Source organism: Trichechus manatus, unplaced genomic scaffold (genome assembly GCF_000243295.1).
Source record: "Trichechus manatus latirostris isolate Lorelei unplaced genomic scaffold, TriManLat1.0 scaffold00055, whole genome shotgun sequence".
Taxonomy (NCBI): Eukaryota; Metazoa; Chordata; class Mammalia; order Sirenia; family Trichechidae; genus Trichechus; species Trichechus manatus.
In genome coordinates this window covers 1,626,052-1,647,991 of record NW_004443991.1, presented here as the reverse complement: position 1 = coordinate 1,647,991, position 21,940 = coordinate 1,626,052, and the positions used below count along the sequence as shown (strand labels likewise).

General features: G+C 37.3%; 2 protein-coding genes across 4 annotated transcripts in view; one reads left to right on the top strand and one right to left on the bottom strand.

Moving 5' to 3' along the window:
• ABI3BP (ABI family member 3 binding protein) overlaps positions 1 to 11,630 on the top strand; it is a 289,016-nt gene extending 277,386 nt beyond the window's left edge. The window contains exons 58-62 of the mRNA XM_023732852.1: positions 6,263 to 6,342; positions 7,112 to 7,141; positions 7,719 to 7,880; positions 9,202 to 9,324; positions 10,568 to 11,630. Coding sequence (XP_023588620.1) covers positions 6,263 to 6,342; positions 7,112 to 7,141; positions 7,719 to 7,880; positions 9,202 to 9,324; positions 10,568 to 10,683 — 511 coding nt within the window. The 3' untranslated portion in view covers positions 10,684 to 11,630. The remainder of the gene's footprint in view (positions 1 to 6,262; positions 6,343 to 7,111; positions 7,142 to 7,718; positions 7,881 to 9,201; positions 9,325 to 10,567) is intronic.
• Positions 11,631 to 12,207: 577 nt separating this feature from the next.
• TFG (trafficking from ER to golgi regulator) overlaps positions 12,208 to 21,940 on the bottom strand; it is a 32,117-nt gene continuing 22,384 nt past the window's right edge. For 2 of the 3 annotated variants that reach the window (XM_023732865.1, XM_004378142.2), the window contains exons 6-8: positions 19,783 to 19,923; positions 16,723 to 16,821; positions 12,208 to 13,028 (exon numbers count right to left, since the gene is read on the bottom strand). In XM_023732865.1, coding sequence (XP_023588633.1) covers positions 12,646 to 13,028; positions 16,723 to 16,821; positions 19,783 to 19,923 — 623 coding nt within the window. In that variant the 3' untranslated portion in view covers positions 12,208 to 12,645. The remainder of the gene's footprint in view (positions 13,029 to 16,722; positions 16,822 to 19,782; positions 19,924 to 21,940) is intronic. The other variant, XM_012556030.2, reaches the window with a different exon arrangement.

Below are 21,940 nucleotides of genomic sequence, written 5' to 3'. Positions count from 1 at the left end.
TCCCTGTCTCTTACAAAGAGTTTCCTGAAGAACTACAGATCCTACTTTTTGAAACCCTGGTTTTTCACTTGTCTATGAATTGATGTATTTTTTAAATTCATATGCTGATTTTAACATTTGAACTCAAACTCTTGGTTTCAAGCTTTGCCTTCTACTTCATTATCCCACTCCTCTAGGCTAATGCTTTGGAGTTTTGTAGAGTTTTCAGTGAAATCTTATAGACCACTGTATTTTCCTTAACCTGTGGAGCTATTTTGATGACAGACAGAAAGATTTACCTGCTTAATTTTCAGTCTTACCAATAAACTATTGACTATGCCTGTATTGGAAACCCTGGTGGCACAGTGGTTAAGAGCTACAGCTGCTAACCAAAAGGTCGGCAGTTCGAGTCCACCAGGTGCTCCTTGGAAACCCCATGGGGCAGTTCTACTCTGTCCTATAGGGTCACTATGAGTTGCAATAGACTCCACGGCAACAGGAACGAATGCCTGTATTATAACCTTTCCAACCACAAGAACGAGTATTGTGGACACAGAAGAAGAGAGCTGCCAAAAGAGTTCTATGGGAAGTGTTTGTCAAATTCTCCAATAAAACAGAGGCACCTTTTTAAATTCTCTAGATATAAAAAAATACAGTACTAGCCAATATTTAAAAAGTCATTAAAATGACAGGAAAGGAAAGACCAAAAATCATGTCAGAAGAGACTCTGAAACTTGCTCTTGAATGTAGAGTAGCTAACGCAAATGGAAGAAATGATGAAGTAAAAGGGTTGAACAGAAGATTTCAAAGGGCAGCTCAAGAAGACAAAGTATTATAATTAAGTGGGCAAAGACCTGGAGTTAGAAAACAAAAGGGAAGAATATGCTAGGCATTTCTCAAGCTGAAAGAACTAAAGAAAAAATTCAAGCCTCAAGTTGCAATACTGAAGGATTATATGGGCGAAATATTGAACAACATGGGAAGCATCAAAAGAAGATAGAAGGAATACACAGTATACCAAAAAGAATTGGGCAACATTCAAGCATTTCAGGTGGTAGTATATGATCAATAACTGGCAGTACTGAAGGAAGAAGTCCGAGCTACACTGAAGGCATTGGCGAAAAACAAAGCTCCAGGAATTGAGATATTTCAACAAATGGATGCAATGCTGGAAGCACTCACTCATCTATGCCATGAAATTTGGAAGATAGCTACCTGGCCAACTGACTGGAAGAGATCCATATATTTGCCCATTCCAGAGAAAGGTGATCCAACAGAAAGAGGAAATTATCAAACAATGTCATTAATATCACATGCAAGTAAAATTTTGCTGAAGATAATTCAAAAACGGTCGCAGCAGTACATGGACAGGGAACTGCTAGAAATTCAAGCCAATTTGGAAGAGCACATGGAACAAGGGATATCATTGCTGATGTCAGATGGATCTTGACTGAAAGCAGAGAATACCAGAAAGATGTTTACCTGTGTTTTATTGACTATGCAAAGGTATTGAACTGTTGCGGATCCTAACAAGTTATGGATAACATTACGAAGAATGGGAATTCCAGAACACTTAATTGTGCTCATGTGGAACCTGTACATAGTTCGAACCGAACAAGGGGCTACTGTGTGGTTTAAAATCAGGAAAGGTGTGTGTCAGGGTTATATCCTTTCACCATACTTATTTGATCTGTATGCTGAGCAAATAATCCGAGAAACTGGACTATATGAAGAACACAGCATCAGAATTGGAAGAAGACTCATTAACGACCTGCAGTATGCAGATGACACAACCTTGCTTGCTGAAAACGAAGAGGACTTGAAGCACTTACTGATGACGATCAAAGAATACAGCCTTCAGTATGGATTATACCTCAACATGAAGAAAACAAAAATCCTCACAACTGGACCAATAAGCAACATCATGATAAACGGAGAAAAGATTGAAGTTGTCAAGGATTTCATTTTACCTGGATCTACAATCAACACCCATGGAAGCAGCAGTCAAGAAATCAAACGACGTATTGCATTGGGCAAATCTGCTGCAAAAGTCATCTTTAAAGTGTTCAAAAGCAAAGATGTCACTTTGAGGACTAAGGTGTGCCTGACCCAAGCCATGGTATTTCAATCACCTCATATGCATGCGAAAGCTGGACAATGAATAACGAAGACTGAAGAATTTATGTCTTTGAATTATGGTGTTGGTGATAAATACTGAATATACCATGGATGCCAGAAGAACAAACAAGTCTGTCCTGGAAGAAGTACAGCCAGAACGAACGCTCCTTAGAAGCGAGGATGGCGAGTCTTTGTCTAATGTATTTTGGACATGTTATCAGGAGGTATCATTCCCTGGAGAAGGACATCATGCTTGGTAAAGGGAGGGTTGGCGAAAAAGAGGAAGACCCATAACAAGATGGATTGATACAGTGGCTGCAACAATGGGTTCAAACATAACAATTGTAAGGATGGTACAGGACCAGGTAGTGTTTTGTTCTATTGTACATAGGGTCGCTATGAGTTGGAACTGATTCAATGGCACCTAACAGCAACATTTAAAATCGCTATATGCCAAGTTCCTTGCTTTTATGTACGTTATCTCATTCAATCCTCACTAAAAATCCTCACAGATTATTTTACACCCATACAAGCATATTATTAATAGTATCCTCACAAGTACCATTATTATTCTCATTTTATATATGAGGAAAGTAAGGTTCAGAGAGGTTAAGTAACTTAAAAGTCATACATTAAATATTCAGTGCAGCTATGAATCGTATTTCAGACTACAGAGTCCACATTCTTTACCACTGCACCATGCTGCCTCCTAAGAGGGATGCGCAAAAGGGTTGTTTTTGTTGGGATACATGACCTACCCAGGCAGAACCAGATATGGTGTTCTGGGAAGAGTGTTATTTACCTGGCTTGTCCTCTGTGGGACCCAGAGGCTTGATGCAGTTGTTACCTAGACTGTAATTCCAGAGATTTATTTTGATATAGTAAGTCATATAAAAGGCTTTTTAAATTTTTATTTTTATCAGAAATACATGTACATGGTTCTAAACCTCAAATAATACTACAAAAAGTTCCTCTCTATTCTTAAGTTCTTTTTCTTAGAGGCAACCATTTTCAATTATTTTAGCTATTTCTTCTGCTAAATTAAATCCATGTATCTAGCCTGTTCTTCAAAATGGTCAAATATGCAAGACATCTATTTAGTCCATATATATTTATTTATTTGTTTATGGTAGCATCTCTCCTCACCTTCATCTTTTGCCCCGCTACTGTGTTGGATTCCTAATTCCTGCGTCCCATATCTTCTTCCTTGTTTACGCCTGCACTTAGTGGCATCTTGAGAAAAGGTTATGAAAGATAACATTTATGCGTCTTTGCATGTCTTAAAATGTCCTTGTCCTACTCTGATAATTAAGTGACTGTTCAGCTAGACATAAAATTATAGGATAAAAATTATTTCTCAGAATTTTGAAGGCACTGCTTCATTATTTTCTAACTTCTAGTTTTGCTGTGGAGAAGTCAAATATCATTCTGATTCTAGATCCTTTGAATGGGACGTCTTATTTTTGTCTCAGAGGCTTTTGGGATCTTCAGTACTTTGAAATTCTACAAATAGTGTGCTTTTGTTAGTCTTTTCTATTTTATTTTTTTCATTTTACTGGGCACACAGTAGGCCCTTTCAATCTGGAAACTTTCTGCACTCTCTTCCAAAATTCCTTTTAGCTGGGTATTGTATTCCTTGGATAATCATCCAATTTTCTTATTTTATCTTTGGTGTTTTGTTCTAATATTCGTAAAATTTCAAATTTATCTCCCAAACCTTGTATTTAAATTTTTATTTATGCTATATCTTCTATTTCAAGAAACTTTTTTGTTCTCTAAAAGTTTTTAATAGCATTCCTATGCTTATTTCATAGGTAGTCAGAGACAGTATTCTCAGACCTATGGTGTCATACATAAAATGTGCTTTTTGAGAAAGTTTTTGCCACCATAGTTTGCTTATTTAGGGTGTCACTGGCCAAAAATATGCCTTTAATTTCCCATGCAATTAATTAGTTTAAAATAATTTCTTCAAAACTTAAGTGTCATGAAGTGTTGGCCAAAAAAAAAAAGTAGCTCATGAATATTTGCAGCCATGCTGCAAAAGGAGCGAAAGTGTAAATAACCATGAAATAAAAAGACATGGAGATGATTTCAGCAATCACACTTGGCCAAAGCACAGGGCTTTTGGCAATGGCCTGGAAGATGGAATGCATTGCCCACTGATTCCAAGTCCAGATGCCTGTGATCTTTTCCCCCATTTTCAGTTCACCATAGCTCCCCCTCCGGTCCTTTCTCCCTAAGGCCATTAGGCCTCTCAGCTGGACTTTAACCTCTGGAAAACGCTCCATGCCAAAATTCCCCAAGTGTGTGTGATTTACTTAAAGGACTGGCATAGGTGTTTTTGTATCTGCATTCTCTTATGACAGTGATAATAGCGCTTTATATAGTTGTTTGATTTACAAATTACAAAATTGCATTATCATTAAAACTCTATGAGGTAGGAAGGGTAAGTTTAAATTTCCATTTCACAAAGAACCTGATGCTTGCTTGAAAAAGCAAAGGCAGTAATATTATAAAGATAGGGCCCTCATTGTTCTCAACTGAAAATTAGAATAATACCTATCTCATGGGGTTCATTGTATTAATTTCATATATGTCAAATGATTAACATAGCACCTGATACACAGTAAGCACTCAAAAAATGGTTGCCATTGTTATAGTGCTAAAATCTGTGGTCTCATACTAAATTCTAAGTGTTTTATTGCAGTGCCTTGGTAATTATAAAGCTGACTCCTTTGGCCCCGGAAACTTCTTTCATTACTGCTCACTTCGTGCCCTCCATACCAATCTATGAGAACTGTCATTCTTCTGTTTTTCACTTATAAAGCATCTTTCAATCTTTTGTGTGTTCTGTATTGCTATTCAATAACAAACTTCTCAAAGACGGGAATTATTTATCTTCCAAAAGCTACGTACAGTTTTGGGCCTCAGAAGATACTACTGGTTGATTCAGGCTGGTTTTGCATTCAAAGTTATTTTGCTGCTAAGTCTGCTTCTTTCAGGAACTCCTACTTTCAGGCAAATGTCAAATCGCTTTCCTGTTTGAATTGTTTTAAAGGATTTGCTTTGTTCAAGTATTGTATGTATAAAATTTGTCAAATACTGTGTATTTCAAACTCTAAAGGATCTGAGTTTTGTTGTTGTTTCTTACAAAAAAGGGTTAACTAAGGGCCTGGCCCATGTGACTCTGGGTTATAGAGAGATAAGTCTCAGTCTTGTGCCCATGCTCTTCATGAGGCAACACTGTGCTACACCCTGTTCTGGACACCGTGGCCTCCTGGGATCCACGGAAGGCCCGAGCTCCCAGAGATACAACTAGGAAGTCCTTGAAAAGAAACATTTCCATGTGCATCTGTTCCTGTAGCTTAGCCTAGCAGTCCTCAAATGTCAGTTGGTACAGAGCTCACCTAGGGAACTTGTTAGATTCCTACCTAGACCCCCTCAGAAATGGATTCAGAGGCTAGGATGAGGCAAGATATCTGCATTTCAAACATTCCCCATTTCCATCTCATCCATCACAGGATTCTGACCTAGGTAGTCCCTTCCGACTCTTCCCGTACCCATTGCTGTTGAGTCAATTCCAACTCATAGCGACCCTATAGGACAGAGAAGAAATGCCCCATAGAGTTTCCAAGGAGCACCTGGTGGATTCGAACTGCCGACCTTTTGGTTAGCAGCCGTAGCTCTTAACCACTACACCACTAGGGTTTCCAACCCCACAGTGACGAGTATTACCCAAGCCCAAGGCTGTGCCCAAGGTTGGTATACTTGGGAATAAAAAAGAACCTTTCTAGTTCTGTGCCCCAGGAAGTAGCTGAGGCATGTGAAGGAAAGTGGGGCTCCTTGGTGCTGGAATTAGCCTGGGTCCACCACATGCCTTTCCTGTATGTCTGCTACCAACCTGCCCAGTTATTTCTAATTGGAAGTTTTTTAAACACAACTATCTTTTTTAACTTAATCCTTTTCTTACACAGCACATTAGATAAGCTGGTTTGGTTTGACAAGCAAAATTAAGAAAGCATTTTTTTCCCTCCTCAAGCTGCTCCTAGAATATGTTACCATTATTGGCATTATGATTTCAAAATAGAATCAGGAGGGCTGTCAGTATGTTGTTTTCTAACCCTGAAGAATATGTTACAATTATTCTTATTTTCCCCCTAAACAGCTATGAATTTCAGGTGAAACCCAAAAACCCGCTTGGTGAAGGCCCAGCCAGCAGCACAGTGACATTCAGTACAGAATCAGGTAATCACATCAACAGTAATTGCCAACAAGTATGGAAAGGGCCACAATGGATCCATGTTTTACATAGGGAACTTGTTTGAAACCAAGCTTAAACAATCAATTTCTTGAATTTCTAAGACCATCCACAGAAAACGGCAAATTGAAGGTACCCTTAAGGAAACACCACTTACGCTTTCCCTCATTTACCTTGATGTGTAGGAAAAAGTTAGACATATCAGCTAAAAAGGAAAAAAGGCATAACGTATACTAAAAAATCCAGTGAATGAATGTTCTCCTGTATGCCTAGAATCAAAATATCAGGCATGCTGAACCACAGCACATCCAAAGAGCAAATGATAGTTTTTTATGCTAAGCAGCAGTGAAATTTTGTAATTTGACTTTCCAAGCGTCAATTCCTCACGGAGCTGCATCTGTGCATGCCGCATTATTTGCGTTAATTCTTACACCAACTGCAGTTCATGGCATCTTGGTGAATTTACCAACTGTTTTTGTATGAAACTGAAAGAGAAAGGTTTTGAAGTTGAAGTGAAGGCTGGAACAGCCATGACTGGTAACTACTCAAACCACATGCAGCAGATACAGCTGAGCACCTGGTGGAATGGAGATTCTTCAATAAAGAACGACTTCCAAAACAAAACAAACGAAACTTTCAATCTTTAGCAAGAATGTGTGACTTTGCTATTATAATTTTTTAACAACTATTAGCACTCTTGTTCACCTTGCTACTGAAACACCTAATAACATCTCACTGTTTCCTATTTCTCCTCAGCGGACCCTAGGGTGAGCGAGCTAGTTTCTGGTAAGTACCCTGTCTACAACAGGAACGCAACTACATGCTTTTCTAAACTAATTCAACTGAACAGGCATGGCAGAACTTTAGTCAGGGTCTTGCTTTCTTCCAGTTTGCCTACTTAGAATATCAATCAGGTGTGAATGTTTACCTAAAATATGTTCTGGGAGCAAGGCGGACATTTCAAAACCTGCCTTCGTTATCATACCAGGCCAGCTCAAATGTTGCTTAATAACTTAACCTTCATTCCCACTGTAAATAACGTCACATTAAAGCAGCTGTTTAGCTTTTATAATATGCTTCAAAAAAGAAATGAGTGTGCTCCTCAAGAATGCTGTCTGCATGCAGCACTGAAGAGGCTCTGAAGTATCTATACACTGCTAAGATCTCGTGCTGACAGGAACTTAATTTGGGTTTCACTTATTTAAGTCTTTACAGTATCTTTGGACCCAATGTTTGGCAATAGAGAAAATCAGGTACCAGAGAGTGGAAATGAACTTTGCAAACTGCTTCTTTAGTTTTTAAGGAAAGCTCTTCAGTATCCAAGAGTCAGACACTAAAATGCAGCCGTTTTTTCCTTACCAAGCAGGAAGAGACGCCATCTGGACTGAAAGACCCTTTAATTCAGACTCTTACTCAGAATGTAAGGGCAAGCAGTATGTCAAAAGGACGTGGTATAAGAAGTTCGTAGGGGTGCAGCTATGCAACTCTCTCAGGTACAAGATTTATCTGAGCGACTCCCTCACAGGTAAGCAGGGCTGCCGGGCCTGATCTGCGCATCTCCCTTCAGGGGAATGTTCTGCAGCACTCTGTAACTCAGGCTTTTCCTAGGAAGCATTCCAGGCATTAGGGTGTGATGTAAACACAAGTAATTTCCTCTTAAGATGTTACTGGAATACTATCAATCTAGAAAACAAGGACTTAAGACATGCTATTAGAAAGTAAGTAAGGAAAATGCAATTTCAAAGTGCCATCGTAGGAAACTTGAATAAACAGGTACTAGCACATTCCAGCTCAATTTTGTTACAGCTATCTGAGAATGAAAAGCCTATTGCTAATAAATGTGTGTTTCTGACACTATTCATGGATGGAATAGGACAATTTTAAGATTTTAGATCTGCCAAACTAAAGATTATAAACACTGGACCAGAAGAGCTGTAACTGCTTGCTCCATACCCCCATGAATTAGAATTTTCTATATTCACAAGTAAAAAATTCAACAAGTAAACAAGACTGGGCCCAACATAGAAAGGTAGACTTTGCTTTGTTCATTCAACAAATGTTTGTTGAGTATCTACTTTGTGCCAGACACTGTTCTGGGTGCTGGAGACAAAGCAGCAAACAAGACACATCCTGCTTTCATGTAGCTTACAATCTAGTGGGGAGAGATAGACAAGTGTGTAAATAACTTCTTATAGGTGCTTTGAAGAAAAGCTTTTTTAAAAGGGTGAGAGAGAAGGGCTGAACAGGGATTGGAAGCTTCTTTAGCTAGAATGAATAGGGAAGGCCCCTCTGAAAACCAAACACTTGTGCGAAGAAGAAAATTATTAGAAGGAACCAACCTTGCAAAGATCTAGGGATGAAGCCTTAGGAGAGGGAAAAGTGCAGAGCCTGAGGCAGAACATGCCAGCTCCTCGAGCCTGGCGGAAGCTTAAAAGGGAAGCATGTAAGTGATGGGCATCCGCGTGCAGGCAGCTGTGAAATCACATGAGGCTTTAGAACCACGGTGAGGACTTTGCATTTTGAGTATAATAGGAAACTGCTGGAGAGATTTATGGAGGGCAGTCTAACATTATCCGACTTGCAGTTTTAAAGGATCGTTAACCAACCTCTGGGAGGGGATGGGGAGGAAGACTATAGGGAGGCAAGAGTAAAAGCAGGGAGACCAGCTGGGAGACTATTCCAGTAGGTCAGGCAAGGGACATTGGGGGCTTGAACTAGAATGTTAGGGACAAGGGAAAAAATAAGACCAGGAAAGACTGATTATTTGAGATGATCTGATTATTTCAGAACTGTCACATATCAAAGAAAGTAACACTTCATTAACCTTTTAACTTCTGGTTCTTCAGGAAAATTCTATAACATAGGTGATCTGAGGGGTCATGGAGAAGATCACTGCCAGTTCGTAGATTCATTTTTAGATGGACGCACGGGACAGCAACTCACTTCTGATCAGTTACCTGTCAAAGAAGGTATGTTTTCTGATCTTCCTCCTAAGAGGATTTTGCAGATTAACCCAGAAAGGAAAGCCATCCATTTAAAAATAATTCTATAATATTACTGCTTTAATTATCTGACTAGAAAAATTAAGACTTATTATAAGTTTCTCAACTTTCCTCCCAGTCCTTATGGCTCCATTGCTTAGACTCAAGGAAAATAGACACAGACACATATAAATGCATTCTACTTCAAGAAAATCTGAATTTGCAAAACAAAGCAGTGTTTCCCAAACTTAAATCATTTATGTATTACCTTTATGGTTTCTGTCATACTCAGCATCACCTACATTATTTTATTTCTTAAAAAAACCTTTACTACCATAAATGGAAAAAAAAGTTATTTGCCTTATAAATTATTTTATATTAATACAATTAAAATAGAACAATTCTGTTGAGAAATGAATAACCTCTGTAACTTGCTGAAGACACATCAGCACCAAGCTGCTTAATGAGGGAACAGATTGTGTAGTAAAAGGAAAACTGTCCATATTACTCAGGAATCGCCCTGAGGTACCTGGTAATGATTTAAATACTTTAAATCATGATTACAGGTTTTTCAGCAACACATTTTTGCACACCTGAAGTATCAACCATACTAAAAGATGACTCAGTAAGATCTGTGAACTCATTAACCAGCAAGTGAAACTCATGCCTCATGGGAGCTGGAATATAAAACACTATAAATTTTGTATATTTCTGTAACATTTCACAGTGAAATTTTTAATCATATAGTGCATTGAGGGAGATTTCAGTAAGATTAAAGTAACACAAGTTTAACCATCTTAAAACTCCCCTCCTTTTGTATTCCTAATACTCTAGTATAGCACTGTTTCTCGGGGTAGCTCTTCACAGACACTGCTAGTCTTTAATGTGCACAAAGGACACTTTCAGGTAAGACAGAGAGCTATACTGTGTGGGCAATGACACCAAATAAAACACCCCTCTGACTCCTATCCCTTTTCAGCTATCTCTCTCAGACATTACCAACTGTCCCATCCTAACTTGGTAAGCAAATGTCAGCTTTCTTCGTGTGCCCAATTCTAGCCAGCCATTACTGCTTTAGGGAAAAACACCAAGGCCTCTGTTGCTATTTTCTTAAATATTCTGCTTCACTCTGAGTCACCTTTAGTCATTCAATGACACACTTCAATCTATGAACAGCGAGGGCAAAAATATAATGTAGCAGATATTAAAATTAAATTATTTTCCCTCTTAGGCTATTACAGAGCAGTTCGCCAGGAACCTGTCCAGTTTGGAGAAATAGGTGGTCACACTCAAATCAATTATGTCCAGTGGTATGAATGTGGGACGGCAATACCCGGGAAATGGTAAATTCTGCAACCATGCTGAAAAGTGCCTTTTATTCATTACGGCAAACACAAAAAAGGGACAGTATGGTATTTGTCACATTCATTTAAAGCTGTTTTGTTTACTATGTATAAAAATTTAAAGTTTAATTAATAGCAATAGTAGATGTTTATTAGAAAAACTGCTGAGAATATTTATCAGGTTTTTACAAAGTCATTTTATGAATGCAAGATTATTAACGAGAGCAACATTTTTTGGGGAAGCTGGCTCCCTATTCATGGTATTTTAAGAGATCATTTGTATATTATTTATCACACTGTTGTAATGATGTTTTGAGATACTTTTATGACAAAATTAGCATCAAAAAACTTTAATATACTTTTTGAAAGATACTTACGTCTTTTGTTAATGTATACGCTTTCTACTGGTGAGTTGCTTCCATAAATCTCTACTTACTTTAACTTATTGGATCAAATTATCTTCAGCATATGTATCTGGGGGAAAAAAGTCCTAATATTCATATTTAAACAACTTCAATTTTTTTAGCCACAGCTGAATAGCTTTTCTGAAGAGCTTAAGTAAACATTCATACTAATATGCCTGTCTTTAAATGTTTGCAAATTACTGAAAAGATTTTGTTTGACTCCGTGAATTTCATTTCAGCTGAAAATGAAATAGAGAATCTGATATATTCAGTTTCAAAAAAATGTTTTGATATATTCAGTTTCAAAAGATATGTTTTGTTTTCTCTACCCAGATATGTTGTAATGTCTGAGAGTGTACTTTTTGTCAAACTATACCTTTAAGCAATTGTCTTCCTCATGTTTTTAATCTGATCTAATCAAGTTGTATGGAGAGATGGAATGTGAAGTCTGAGCACAGAAAGATAATGCATCGTGAGCGCCTTGCTATTTAGTATGTATTTATATATAAGATCTCTATGCACGAATACATAAGATGTTTTCTTAGTTCTGTTTAACATAAGCTTATAATAAAAAATCTAACTCATTTTTGTTAAAATGTATTGTTTTCCTTCATCTGGGGAGGAAGATGGGATGCTGCATTAGTCTCATTCTCAAAGGATCTTTCCTGAAAGGATCTTTCCTGTGCTCAGCTTTCAAACATGCTTCATTTTTATCAATGCTATATACACTTTTTTTAAACAATCATAAACTCTGCACTAAAGAGTTTTGTTTGTTTTTTTTTTAAGACTGAACACTTAAGTTTATCAGTACATGTATAACTATACTTTTCATCGCTATAGGAAGGAAAATCAGTTAGTTATTCAGGATCTACCAAAATCCCTTTGTATCTATTGTGTTGTTTATAGCCTAAGCTCATCTTTCTTCCCTGTAACATCTACTTAAAAGTTTGATTTCTTCTTTCAAGCCAATGATTGTTAAATGAGTCAGTCAGAAAAAAAAAAAAGTTGTTAAAATGTTTATACTTCATTTTAAGGACAAACACTGACAATGATTTCTGAAAAAAACTGACTTTCTTTTTTTGTCATGTATGTATGTTAATAACTAAATTAAATTACAAGACCACTAATGGATTTAATCATCTTTATTAGCCTATCAGTATTACACTTCATACATAATATCTAGTTGTCGTCTCAAAGGGATCTACTTTAGTATGTCATATCATGTTAATAATAAAAAGCCAAGTAAGATGGCTAACCCTATCATTTTTAATATCCTCTGGACAAGGCAAGCTAGAAAGTCAATCATTTTACACAGATTTAAGAGTAGTGTTCCAAAATTAACTAAGAAGCTGCTACATTTTAAAGCAGGGGAGGAAATAACTTTTCATTTTGGTCTTTTGTGTTCCAGCAAATTATACTTTCAATTAACAGCAACAATGATATCATAAAAAATGCTCTGCTTTTTAAAGTTCTGAACTTCAATACAAATTAAAATAGTAGTACTGGAGTCTTTTAGGAGGCAAATAGCTAACAGCTACATTCATCAGTGTAGCTGAGCCTCCTTATCGATAACCAGGTCCAGGCTGGGTATAGCCCTGACCAAAGGGAGGACGGTTACGTGCATAAGGGTTAGGCCCACTGGGAGGAGGGGTCATGGTACTTCCAGGAGGTGGAGTAAAACCTGGTCTTGCTTGATAGGCCCCAGGTTGGCTTGGAGCCATTCCGGGTTGTGAGGAAGGGGCCACAGTATAATTAGCAGGCTGAGGAGTCTGGGTAGTGTAAGTTTGTGGAGGATAACTGCTCGCCTGGTACTGCTGTGGAGGTTGAGCAGGCAGTTGTTGAGGCTGACCAGAAAAGGCAGGAGCTGGTGCCTGAGAAGTTGGTTGCTGGCCATAGCCCTGGAACTGCTGAGGTTGCTGGGGCCCAGTCTGCTGACTATAGCTTGCTGTAAAGGCAAAATAAATAACACATATGTCTTATTTTTCTTTTGCTGCAAGTTTTCCAGAGTATCAGTATTACTGTTATGGACCAAAACTGGTAAGAATTTAACAAATGTGTTCACAAATATTTATGTAACAAGCACAGTGGTAGATTTCATCACATAATATTATTCCAAGACCAAATAGGTAATTTTTTCAACCCACTAATCTTAAATTGAAGACACTACTACATATATATTTTTTCTTCATTTACAACTGCTTCTACACTATATAATCCTAAAAGCAAAAGTCCTGTCCTAGCAAAATTACTAGTACAGAATACTCAAATGATAAATGCATGTATTATTATACTTTGTACTTTCTAGGAAAACTAAGAATGCAAAAGCTGAGTAGCCCTTAACCTGGTTTTGAGGAGAAGCCTAATTAACAGCAGTCCCAAAGAAAAACACACTGCAAAGAATGAGTATTTTTAAATGAAACAATATTATAAATACATCTTATTGTGCTATGAGATGCTTTAAGGTTTATTCATAACTCTATAGGCCACTTAAGAACAGACAAACTCTCAGTACTCATTTTTCAAAATCTTTCGTTTCTTTTGATTTGGTATCTGATAACTTTTATACCTTTTGCAACTCAAAATTTTGACTTAACAGTAACAGCATAACACACACAAAGCATACCATACTGCCCCACAAAATCAACATCCAAATTCATCATTTACTAGGCTGTAATTTTTTTAAAAAAGAAAAAGTCTGCTTCACTGAAAACTTTTATCTCTACCATGAAACACACCTGCAGCTACTTGCAATGAAACCTCTCCATTGACTGGAATCCTGTCAGCATTAAACACCAGATACATAAGAAAATTATTAAAATATGTACAACCCTGCATTTAAAAAAAAAGAAAAGAAAAAGGATTGAATGAATTCGAGTATATTCTGAACTCACCTTGAAACTGGGTTCAAAATTTACTCATGAAAGAAACCTTTTTGACATAGTCCATGAACAAAACTGGAAAAGGTTACAGAGGGAACTGGCAAACCAACAGTGTCAAAGATGGCCCAATGTTACCACCGCCACTTAGTCTCCCAGCAGAGTATTTAGTTGACTATCTCTGTATCTCAATAAAATTCAAGTTAAAGTGACTAGGGGGATCAGAAATACACAGATAATAATTTGGAGAAAGCTGAAGTTTAGTCAGTGAAGACCCTGACTAAAATCATCGGTAGCAAGCTTAACTTTCAGTAAGTAAATCAAACATCTAAACCATTTAACTCATGGTAGCATCTCAATACTGAACTGAAATCAATTTACAATAAAATCTCAAATGTCCTACAATTCTTCCTATCCTTTACATTAAAACATCCAACTTCATTTTTTATCTTAGGTTTTTGGAGAAACAGAAGGATTGAGCTTCTATACTTCAAATGTCTATTCAATTTAAGACTGAGCATAAATTTTAAAATGTTGCCTTTTTATCCTGGGAACTGAAATCTAAACTAGCATTTTAATGATTCTTGAAGCAACCAGATCCTTAATTATCACTCAGGAGAGGAAATTACCCCACAGATGCCATTTCATTAGCGGGCTACTAGTCTTGATCACAATGCAGCAATGCTTCCATTATGTGTCTAGTCTCCCTCCCACCAGTACCCCTTCCCCTGAAAAACAAAACCAAAAAAATGAGTAGCTTCGAAGAACATCAGGAACTGCAAGAAACGGAAATCCTGTGGTTTCTTTGAATAAATGAATAGTCTAGGACAAGGGGTCATATGGTACACAAAGCCTAAAATACTTACTATCTAGTCCTTTACAGAAAAAGTCTGCCATGCTCTGGTCTGGGATGGAGAATGCAGCAAGGCACAGGGAAGTACTTAACTGCAATACCAGAACTGGGTTCTGGTCCAGCCCCCCCAGTGAATGGCTATGTATCCTCAGACAGGTCACAACCACGTTGAACCCTAGAGTAGCCTCATCTAGAAAATGAGGGATTGGGGCCCAATCGGTGGTCCCAAACCCTGGTGGCACATTAGAATGACCTGCAATGCTTTCTAAATACCAAAGCCTGAGTCCTATTCCTGACCAAATGAAATAAAATCTCTTTAAGAGTAGGTCCCAGGCACCTCTAACTTTCAAAAAGCTCTCCAGGTGATTCTAAAGCACAGTGAGGGCTGAAATACCCTGAATTAGATGATGACTAGGTCTTTTCTACAAACTGTATAATTAACACTTTAATTTTTTTTTAATTTAAAAAAGCTGCACCCTAAAAATAACCTTCCCCCTAATATCATAATCCAAGTTTACTGTGTTTTTACACAAATAACATGTGCCTTCTACGTTTGTTTGCCAACCATTCCCTTCCCCCAAGAGCAATCTTCATAAGCCTGCTATGCTAATTTTTTTAACAGCAACGTAAAAAAATTGGCATAGCAGTGCTCATGAAAATATTTCACGGGGGGACGGAGCAGTTAGCAAACAAACGTAGAAGGCATACACTATTCACGTAAAAATATGGTAAGTTCACTTATTTATACAATTACTAGCAGTTACAGGTTATATTACATTACAGTATATACACTTCCAATAAAATTACTACATATGTTAAAATACGTCCAACTCCAACTAATGAGATTTTTATAGTCTAGTTCAGGGGTCAGCAAACTTTCTTCTGTAATGGGCCAGACAGTAAAAATTTTAAGCTTTGTGAGCCATACAGTCTCTATTTCAACTACTCAACTCTGCCATTCTAGTGCCAAAAGAGCAACAGATATAATACAGAAATGAATAGGCGTGTTCCAATAAAACTTAATTCACAAAAACAGGTGACAGGCCAGATTTGGTCTGTGGGCTACAGTTTACTGATCCCTGCTCTAGTTGATACTATAAAACTCCATAAAATAGAACTCAGACAAGATTCAACTTACATAAATTATTTTTAATTACAGTTGAAATTTTGATATCCAAATCTGGCTGTAAAACGAGTTGACACAAACTCTCTCTCTGCTATAAAAATGTAAACATTACCTGAATTTTAACCAAAGCTATATTAAAGAGATTTAGCACATTTAAAGATGGATACTCTTCAGTAGCTAAATGGTAAAATAAATACAAAATACCCAGAATGCCTATTTTTGAAAATGGGGGGAGAGGGGAACCAAGCTTAATGTTCTTACAGTTGCCTGAATTAGGTTTTAAACAATTCTATTTTTATGGTATTCCTACATACTTTTGGGAAACTAAAAAACTTAAGTAGCTTAATTTAGTTCTTTTAATAAGATCACCTTTCTATGTATGAGGAAACTGTTAACACTCCTACAGATACTAAGCACATTATACGTAACCAGTTCCTGTGTTAACATATAATGGGAAAAAAATCTTGCACTTCTTGTAGTTCTAAGTCACTTAAGAGGTCAGCTGATCATGTTAGTTACAGCTTTGTATTGTACCGAAAACTTTTTTATGCTCCAAGTTACTACAGGATCATCCACTAGGTTTTGCCCACTGGAAAACTGAAATGCTGATTTACAATAAAAAAGTAAAAAGTTTAAAACTTATGTTATTTCTCCCAGTAAATAAAGTCTTAATAATCTACTACGATAATGTAAGTACCACAAATCAAGGGATTGAGAGAAAGAGCTTAATGAGTATAGAAATAGCTCAAAAACAGAAGCCAAGTTCCTTTCAACACCTGCTCACCTGAATACTGAATACCATACTGTTGTGGAGGCTGAGGCGGAGCCTGAGGCTGCTGAGCACCATAACCGGCCTGTTGCTGGTACTGTTGGTACAACTGACCTAAAAAAATAAAATTACCAAAAAAAAAGTACAAGGAAAGGGGCAGGTTTAACTTGGTAGAGAGAAATTTTTAATGGTACATTTACATTCTCTCCCCATCCAAACACACACACACTGCATAACAATATACGAGAATGTGGTTCCTTTTCAACGTATATGGAAAAGACAATGAGTTCAAGAAGCACAGCTGCTCTGCTCTGCTGTGGATTAACTGCAGAGAACCCCAATGGGCAGCAAACACAAGACTATTTATGTGACATAACACTAATGGTTACCACTTCATATACTCCAGAAACACAAATGTTTTCAAAACTGCCAGCAGATAAGCACTGAGAATAATTCTATGTTCAGGAAAAAGTGAGTAGCGAAATAAAAAATCTGAGACAAGGGACAAATACCATTAATGGCTTCTGTATCTTTCCCAAAGCACCGTATTTATCATCTTCACCATTTGGACCTTTACTTGTTACCATGTGAATGGACACTCTGGTAGGAAGAATTACACAGCATGCTTTCCCTTCAGACCTCAAAAAAAATCTGGAATTTGACAACTGTTGGTTTTCAATGTATATCTGCAATCTGAATATCCTAGCCAATCATGGGGAATCTGATAAAGCTTAAATGGTTCCTCACTGCACTTTTAAATAACAGCAGACCTGCTTAACACCGGAGATGTCCTTGGAAATGGGAGCCCTATTTGGGGTCAATGGACCACAGTTCCTATGGAGAAACATTTTAGACACTATTACCTGTGATTTTCAAATAATTAAGGGTTTACTGGTTCATGTCTTCATCATCTCTACTTCTTTACAGTTGTTCTAATGATAGATTACACTTTAGTTTAAACTGACTCGACATTAACAACAATGCCAACACAAGAGTCATTAGCCAAATGTGGCATCGAGCATCTGAAATGTGGCTAGTCTGAATTGTAATGTGTGCTGTTTGCGTTTTGAAGCATTTCAAATCAGTGTCATACATACCAGATTTCCGATATGAGAGAAAAAAAATGTAAACCATTAATAACTTTTTAATAATGCTTTCATGTTGACATACTGGATATACTACATTAAATAAAATAAATAAAATATATTAAAATTAATTTTACTTTTTTTTATTACTTTAAAATGTGGCTAGTAAAAAATTTTAAATTACTTGACTCTTCCATTATATTTCTTTTGGACAGCGTTAATCTGTAATTTCACTTCCAGAATGCTAATCTATTGACCGATGTCATATTATTAACTACACTTTTTATACTGTATGTTTTAACGTAAACTAAAAATAACAGTTTTACTAAAGCATGCAACTAATGCTACTATAAAAGGAATTAAATCACATCAAGCAATGTTAATTTCATGTCTTTCCACAAGGGTACGTGGTAGCTGGGGGCACTTATGGTGGCAGGAAAACTTCTCACTGTGTATTATCTTTTTAATTTTACTTATTTAGAATGAATTTTTAAATTAAAATGAATCCTTGATAGAATAAACTGAGATATTACTAATAGAATTAAATTCCATTCCTTTATAAGTGAAGAGCAAACACTGTACAGTGGTAGTTGGAAGGCCAATTTTACCAAATAGTATACACTGCTTAAAATGGAATGTTTTTAACAGATAGTTTTAGTCCACCTGATACAGCCGTTAAACTCTCATCATATCCAAACTCTGCTTCTGCCCCTCTATTTCCACCCATATCTGCTTCAGTTAAAGTCTGTTCTGTCCTTGGAAGCTGCATCTCCGTACGAAGGAAACTACCTGACTAAGGCTGGTTGAGAAGAGGGTGAAGCACCAAGAAATTCTTCCCAAACCATTCATTCATCAGCAAAATGTCATGTGCTAGTTCCTAATGACTAATACTCATCCAATGAGAACCCTAGAAGTATGATCACAAGATGATAGGCCACTATTCCAAAGTGACCAGTTCATTTTAGGCTATGTTTTTTAAAATGATTAATAGCCTCAACTTGCTTCTGGTGCTGAAAACACATCATATCCTGCCGCCTGGTGCCTTTCTACACATAGTAAGAGCACTACCTGGCGTTTGTTTTAAAGTAAAACGTGTAATCGTAATCTTAACGGCCACAACATGCACAGACAATTCACAGAAATAATGTTGTAATATATAGAGATCAGCAAGTATTTCTCAGCTGTGCTCTGCAGAGCTCCAAGGTTAAAATGAGGCACCTCAGTGCCTGCTATCCTGGGCCTGGGGCCCTCAATCCCCTTTAACCACAGCAATTACCCTTTTGTCTGTTTTAAATATTAAGCCTTCAAGTTACATTTCACTCAGGACTAAAGATATTCTTTGAAAACAATGGTTTAGTCCAATTTTCACATTTTATAGTGAGAGAATATTAAAACCCAGAGAGACTAAATTATTCATCCAAGGCCCCATTATTTAAAGAAAAGTTTGACTTAAAATACACTGCTTTTTCTACAAATGTTTTACTGCTAATTGCACAAAAATATACAGAGCTATTAATCTTCCAAAAACACTACACTTAACTAAAGTTTGGCTTCACAGAAGCTTCTATTTTAAAAATCTTTTTAAATTACAAAAATAATACATATACAGCCACTGGGGTCGGTGGAAGAACCGAAGGAGATAAAGTAACACCCAAGCATAATACAAAATAAAGTATGATGTTCCCTTCTCGATTCCGCTCTTCTCCCCGGGGGTCACTACTGACTGGTAAGATTTTGTCGTGATCTTCTCCTCTGTATTTATATTTATAGACACTTTCTAGGTTTTTCTCCTTACAATAACCGGAAGCATACTGATATATTTTCTACTTATTTTTTAACCCCAAAACATACCATGTCAGTAAATCAAAAGTTTTCACAGTTCTGTTCATAGCATGAATGCATCTGTAAGCTGCTTACCATTCCAACTACGCTGCCATAAACACTGCTGCACATACATCTTTCTGCACATGCGCTCTAAACTCTATTTTACCTTCAATCTGACCTGCTTGTGTCTGCGCTCCTGTATACGGTGGCTGCTGTGGCTGAACTCCTGGTGGATGAGCTGCTGAGGAAGAGGAAGCAATGCTGTCAGGCGTTCCTGAACGGTCTTCTGCAGAAGCACTGGGTGGCCCTGGATGGTCACAAAAAGTCAATTCAGTACCTAATACAATGCCTTCCCCTATCAAGCTCAATTAATAGATTTGTTTGAAAGCCAGAAACTAAAAATAAAAGTACTATAGAATAAGTACATCACCACAAATGCAGCTTTTTACATTACGTATATGTACTTTAAGGGGTCCCTGGGTGGCACAAACAGTTACACACTAAACAACTAGCCAAAAGGCTGGTGGTTCAAACCCACCTAGAAGCACCTTGGAAGACAGGCCTGGCAATCTGCTTCTCAACAGTCACAGCCTATGGAGCAGTTCTACTCTGCACACATGGGGTCATCATGAATTGTAATCAACTCAACAGCAACTAACAACAACATATGTCATTTATTTTTGCATTTGTTCCAGTCTCTTAGGAATCTACAGCTACAACTGAAGTGCTATTATATTCCTGAGTCCTAACCTCCCCCTGCAAAAGCCAATATTCCTCCCTGCGATGTTAATATCCTCTCACTCTCATGTGATCTATTTTATACATCAACCCAAAGTATCATTTTATTCTTCAATGCGTCTCCACTGCCCATAAATCAAGTCTGGTTCAAGGGTTCAAATGTTTCTTACAATTGTTCTTCTCACATGCCCTACCCCTCACCTAATCTGACCTACTCCATATTCCCACAATGTATCTAGTATTCTTTCTGCCTCCATTTCGTTTATCACTATTTCCTCTATCCCTGCCCCATTTTCACATACTAAATGCAACTAAAATCCTTTAAAATAAGTTATAATTCTACACTTCTCACAAGTCTTCTTGGTCCATAAATATTTTTCTACTTCTAACCTTCTATACAGCTTACTTTTATTACTACCCTTACCAACTTCTACTTTGCATTTCTTAACAAGCCTCATCATCCCTTAAACTATGAGCTCTTTTGGGCATGCTTTCTGATTCTTTTTGTCTACCTCACAAGGCCTAGGACTGTAGTTTACACATGGAGCCATGCAAATTCTTCCAGAATAGTGAACAAAAGAGTAATGGAGAGAATGTGTTACAGTTCCAAGACTGGAACAGTCAAAAAAGACACTGAAGATAATCCAAATCTAAATTTTTACGCCTGACCTCAAAGAACTACTCACTTCTCTACTTAGCATTTCCTAAATCTTAAATGTTAAGTAGCTAGAATATTCACTCATATTTCAGTTGCTCTAAAAAGACGTTTTTTAGATGTATCATGTCTGATTTTTTTTTTTTGCCAAAAACACGTTATCATATACAAAGATACGTCTCTTCAGAATTTCACGTTTTTAGTGAATAATCTCTTAAAAAGTCTCAAAGAAAAAGAAAATGAACACACTGAACCCTATTTCTAGCTACTAACAATGGCAGAGTAAATTAGCCAAGTAAACCCTCCCACAGTTAATTAAAAATCTGGACAAAATAGAAGAAACCTGAGAAGAGTTTTCCCCAATGGAACTGCAATGGGGACAAGAATTGAAACGCCCTGACCCCTGCAGCTCCAACCACAGAAAACCAGCGTTACTGACTTCCGATGGCACAGGACAGACTTCCAAGCAGCTGGAAATTTGGGAGGGAAATCCCTGAAGTGAGAGAGCCACAGAAGGACTGAGACCCAAAATCTGAGTAGACACTCTGCCCAAATCCCCAGCTGACCATGTGGCAGGACACACACACGTACACAAGCCCAAGAGGGCTCAGCAATAAAACCAGCAACCAGAGCTGAATTTTCACTTGCTATATGCCAAGGGTAGATCTGTCTGAATCCATACAAGTTAACTCCCTGATAGAACATAAAATAAAATAACCAGTCTCAAAAGAACCTAAAAGAATCCTAAGCAACTATAACATATTAACCTCAATGTCCAGTTTTCAACCAAAAGGAAAATATGACCCACATATACTTAGGGAAAAAGGCAGTCAACAGAAACTGACTCCAAATAGGCCTAGATGTCAGATGCAGCGAACATTTCAAAGCAGCTACTATAAATATTTTTAAAGAATAAAAATATATTCAAATA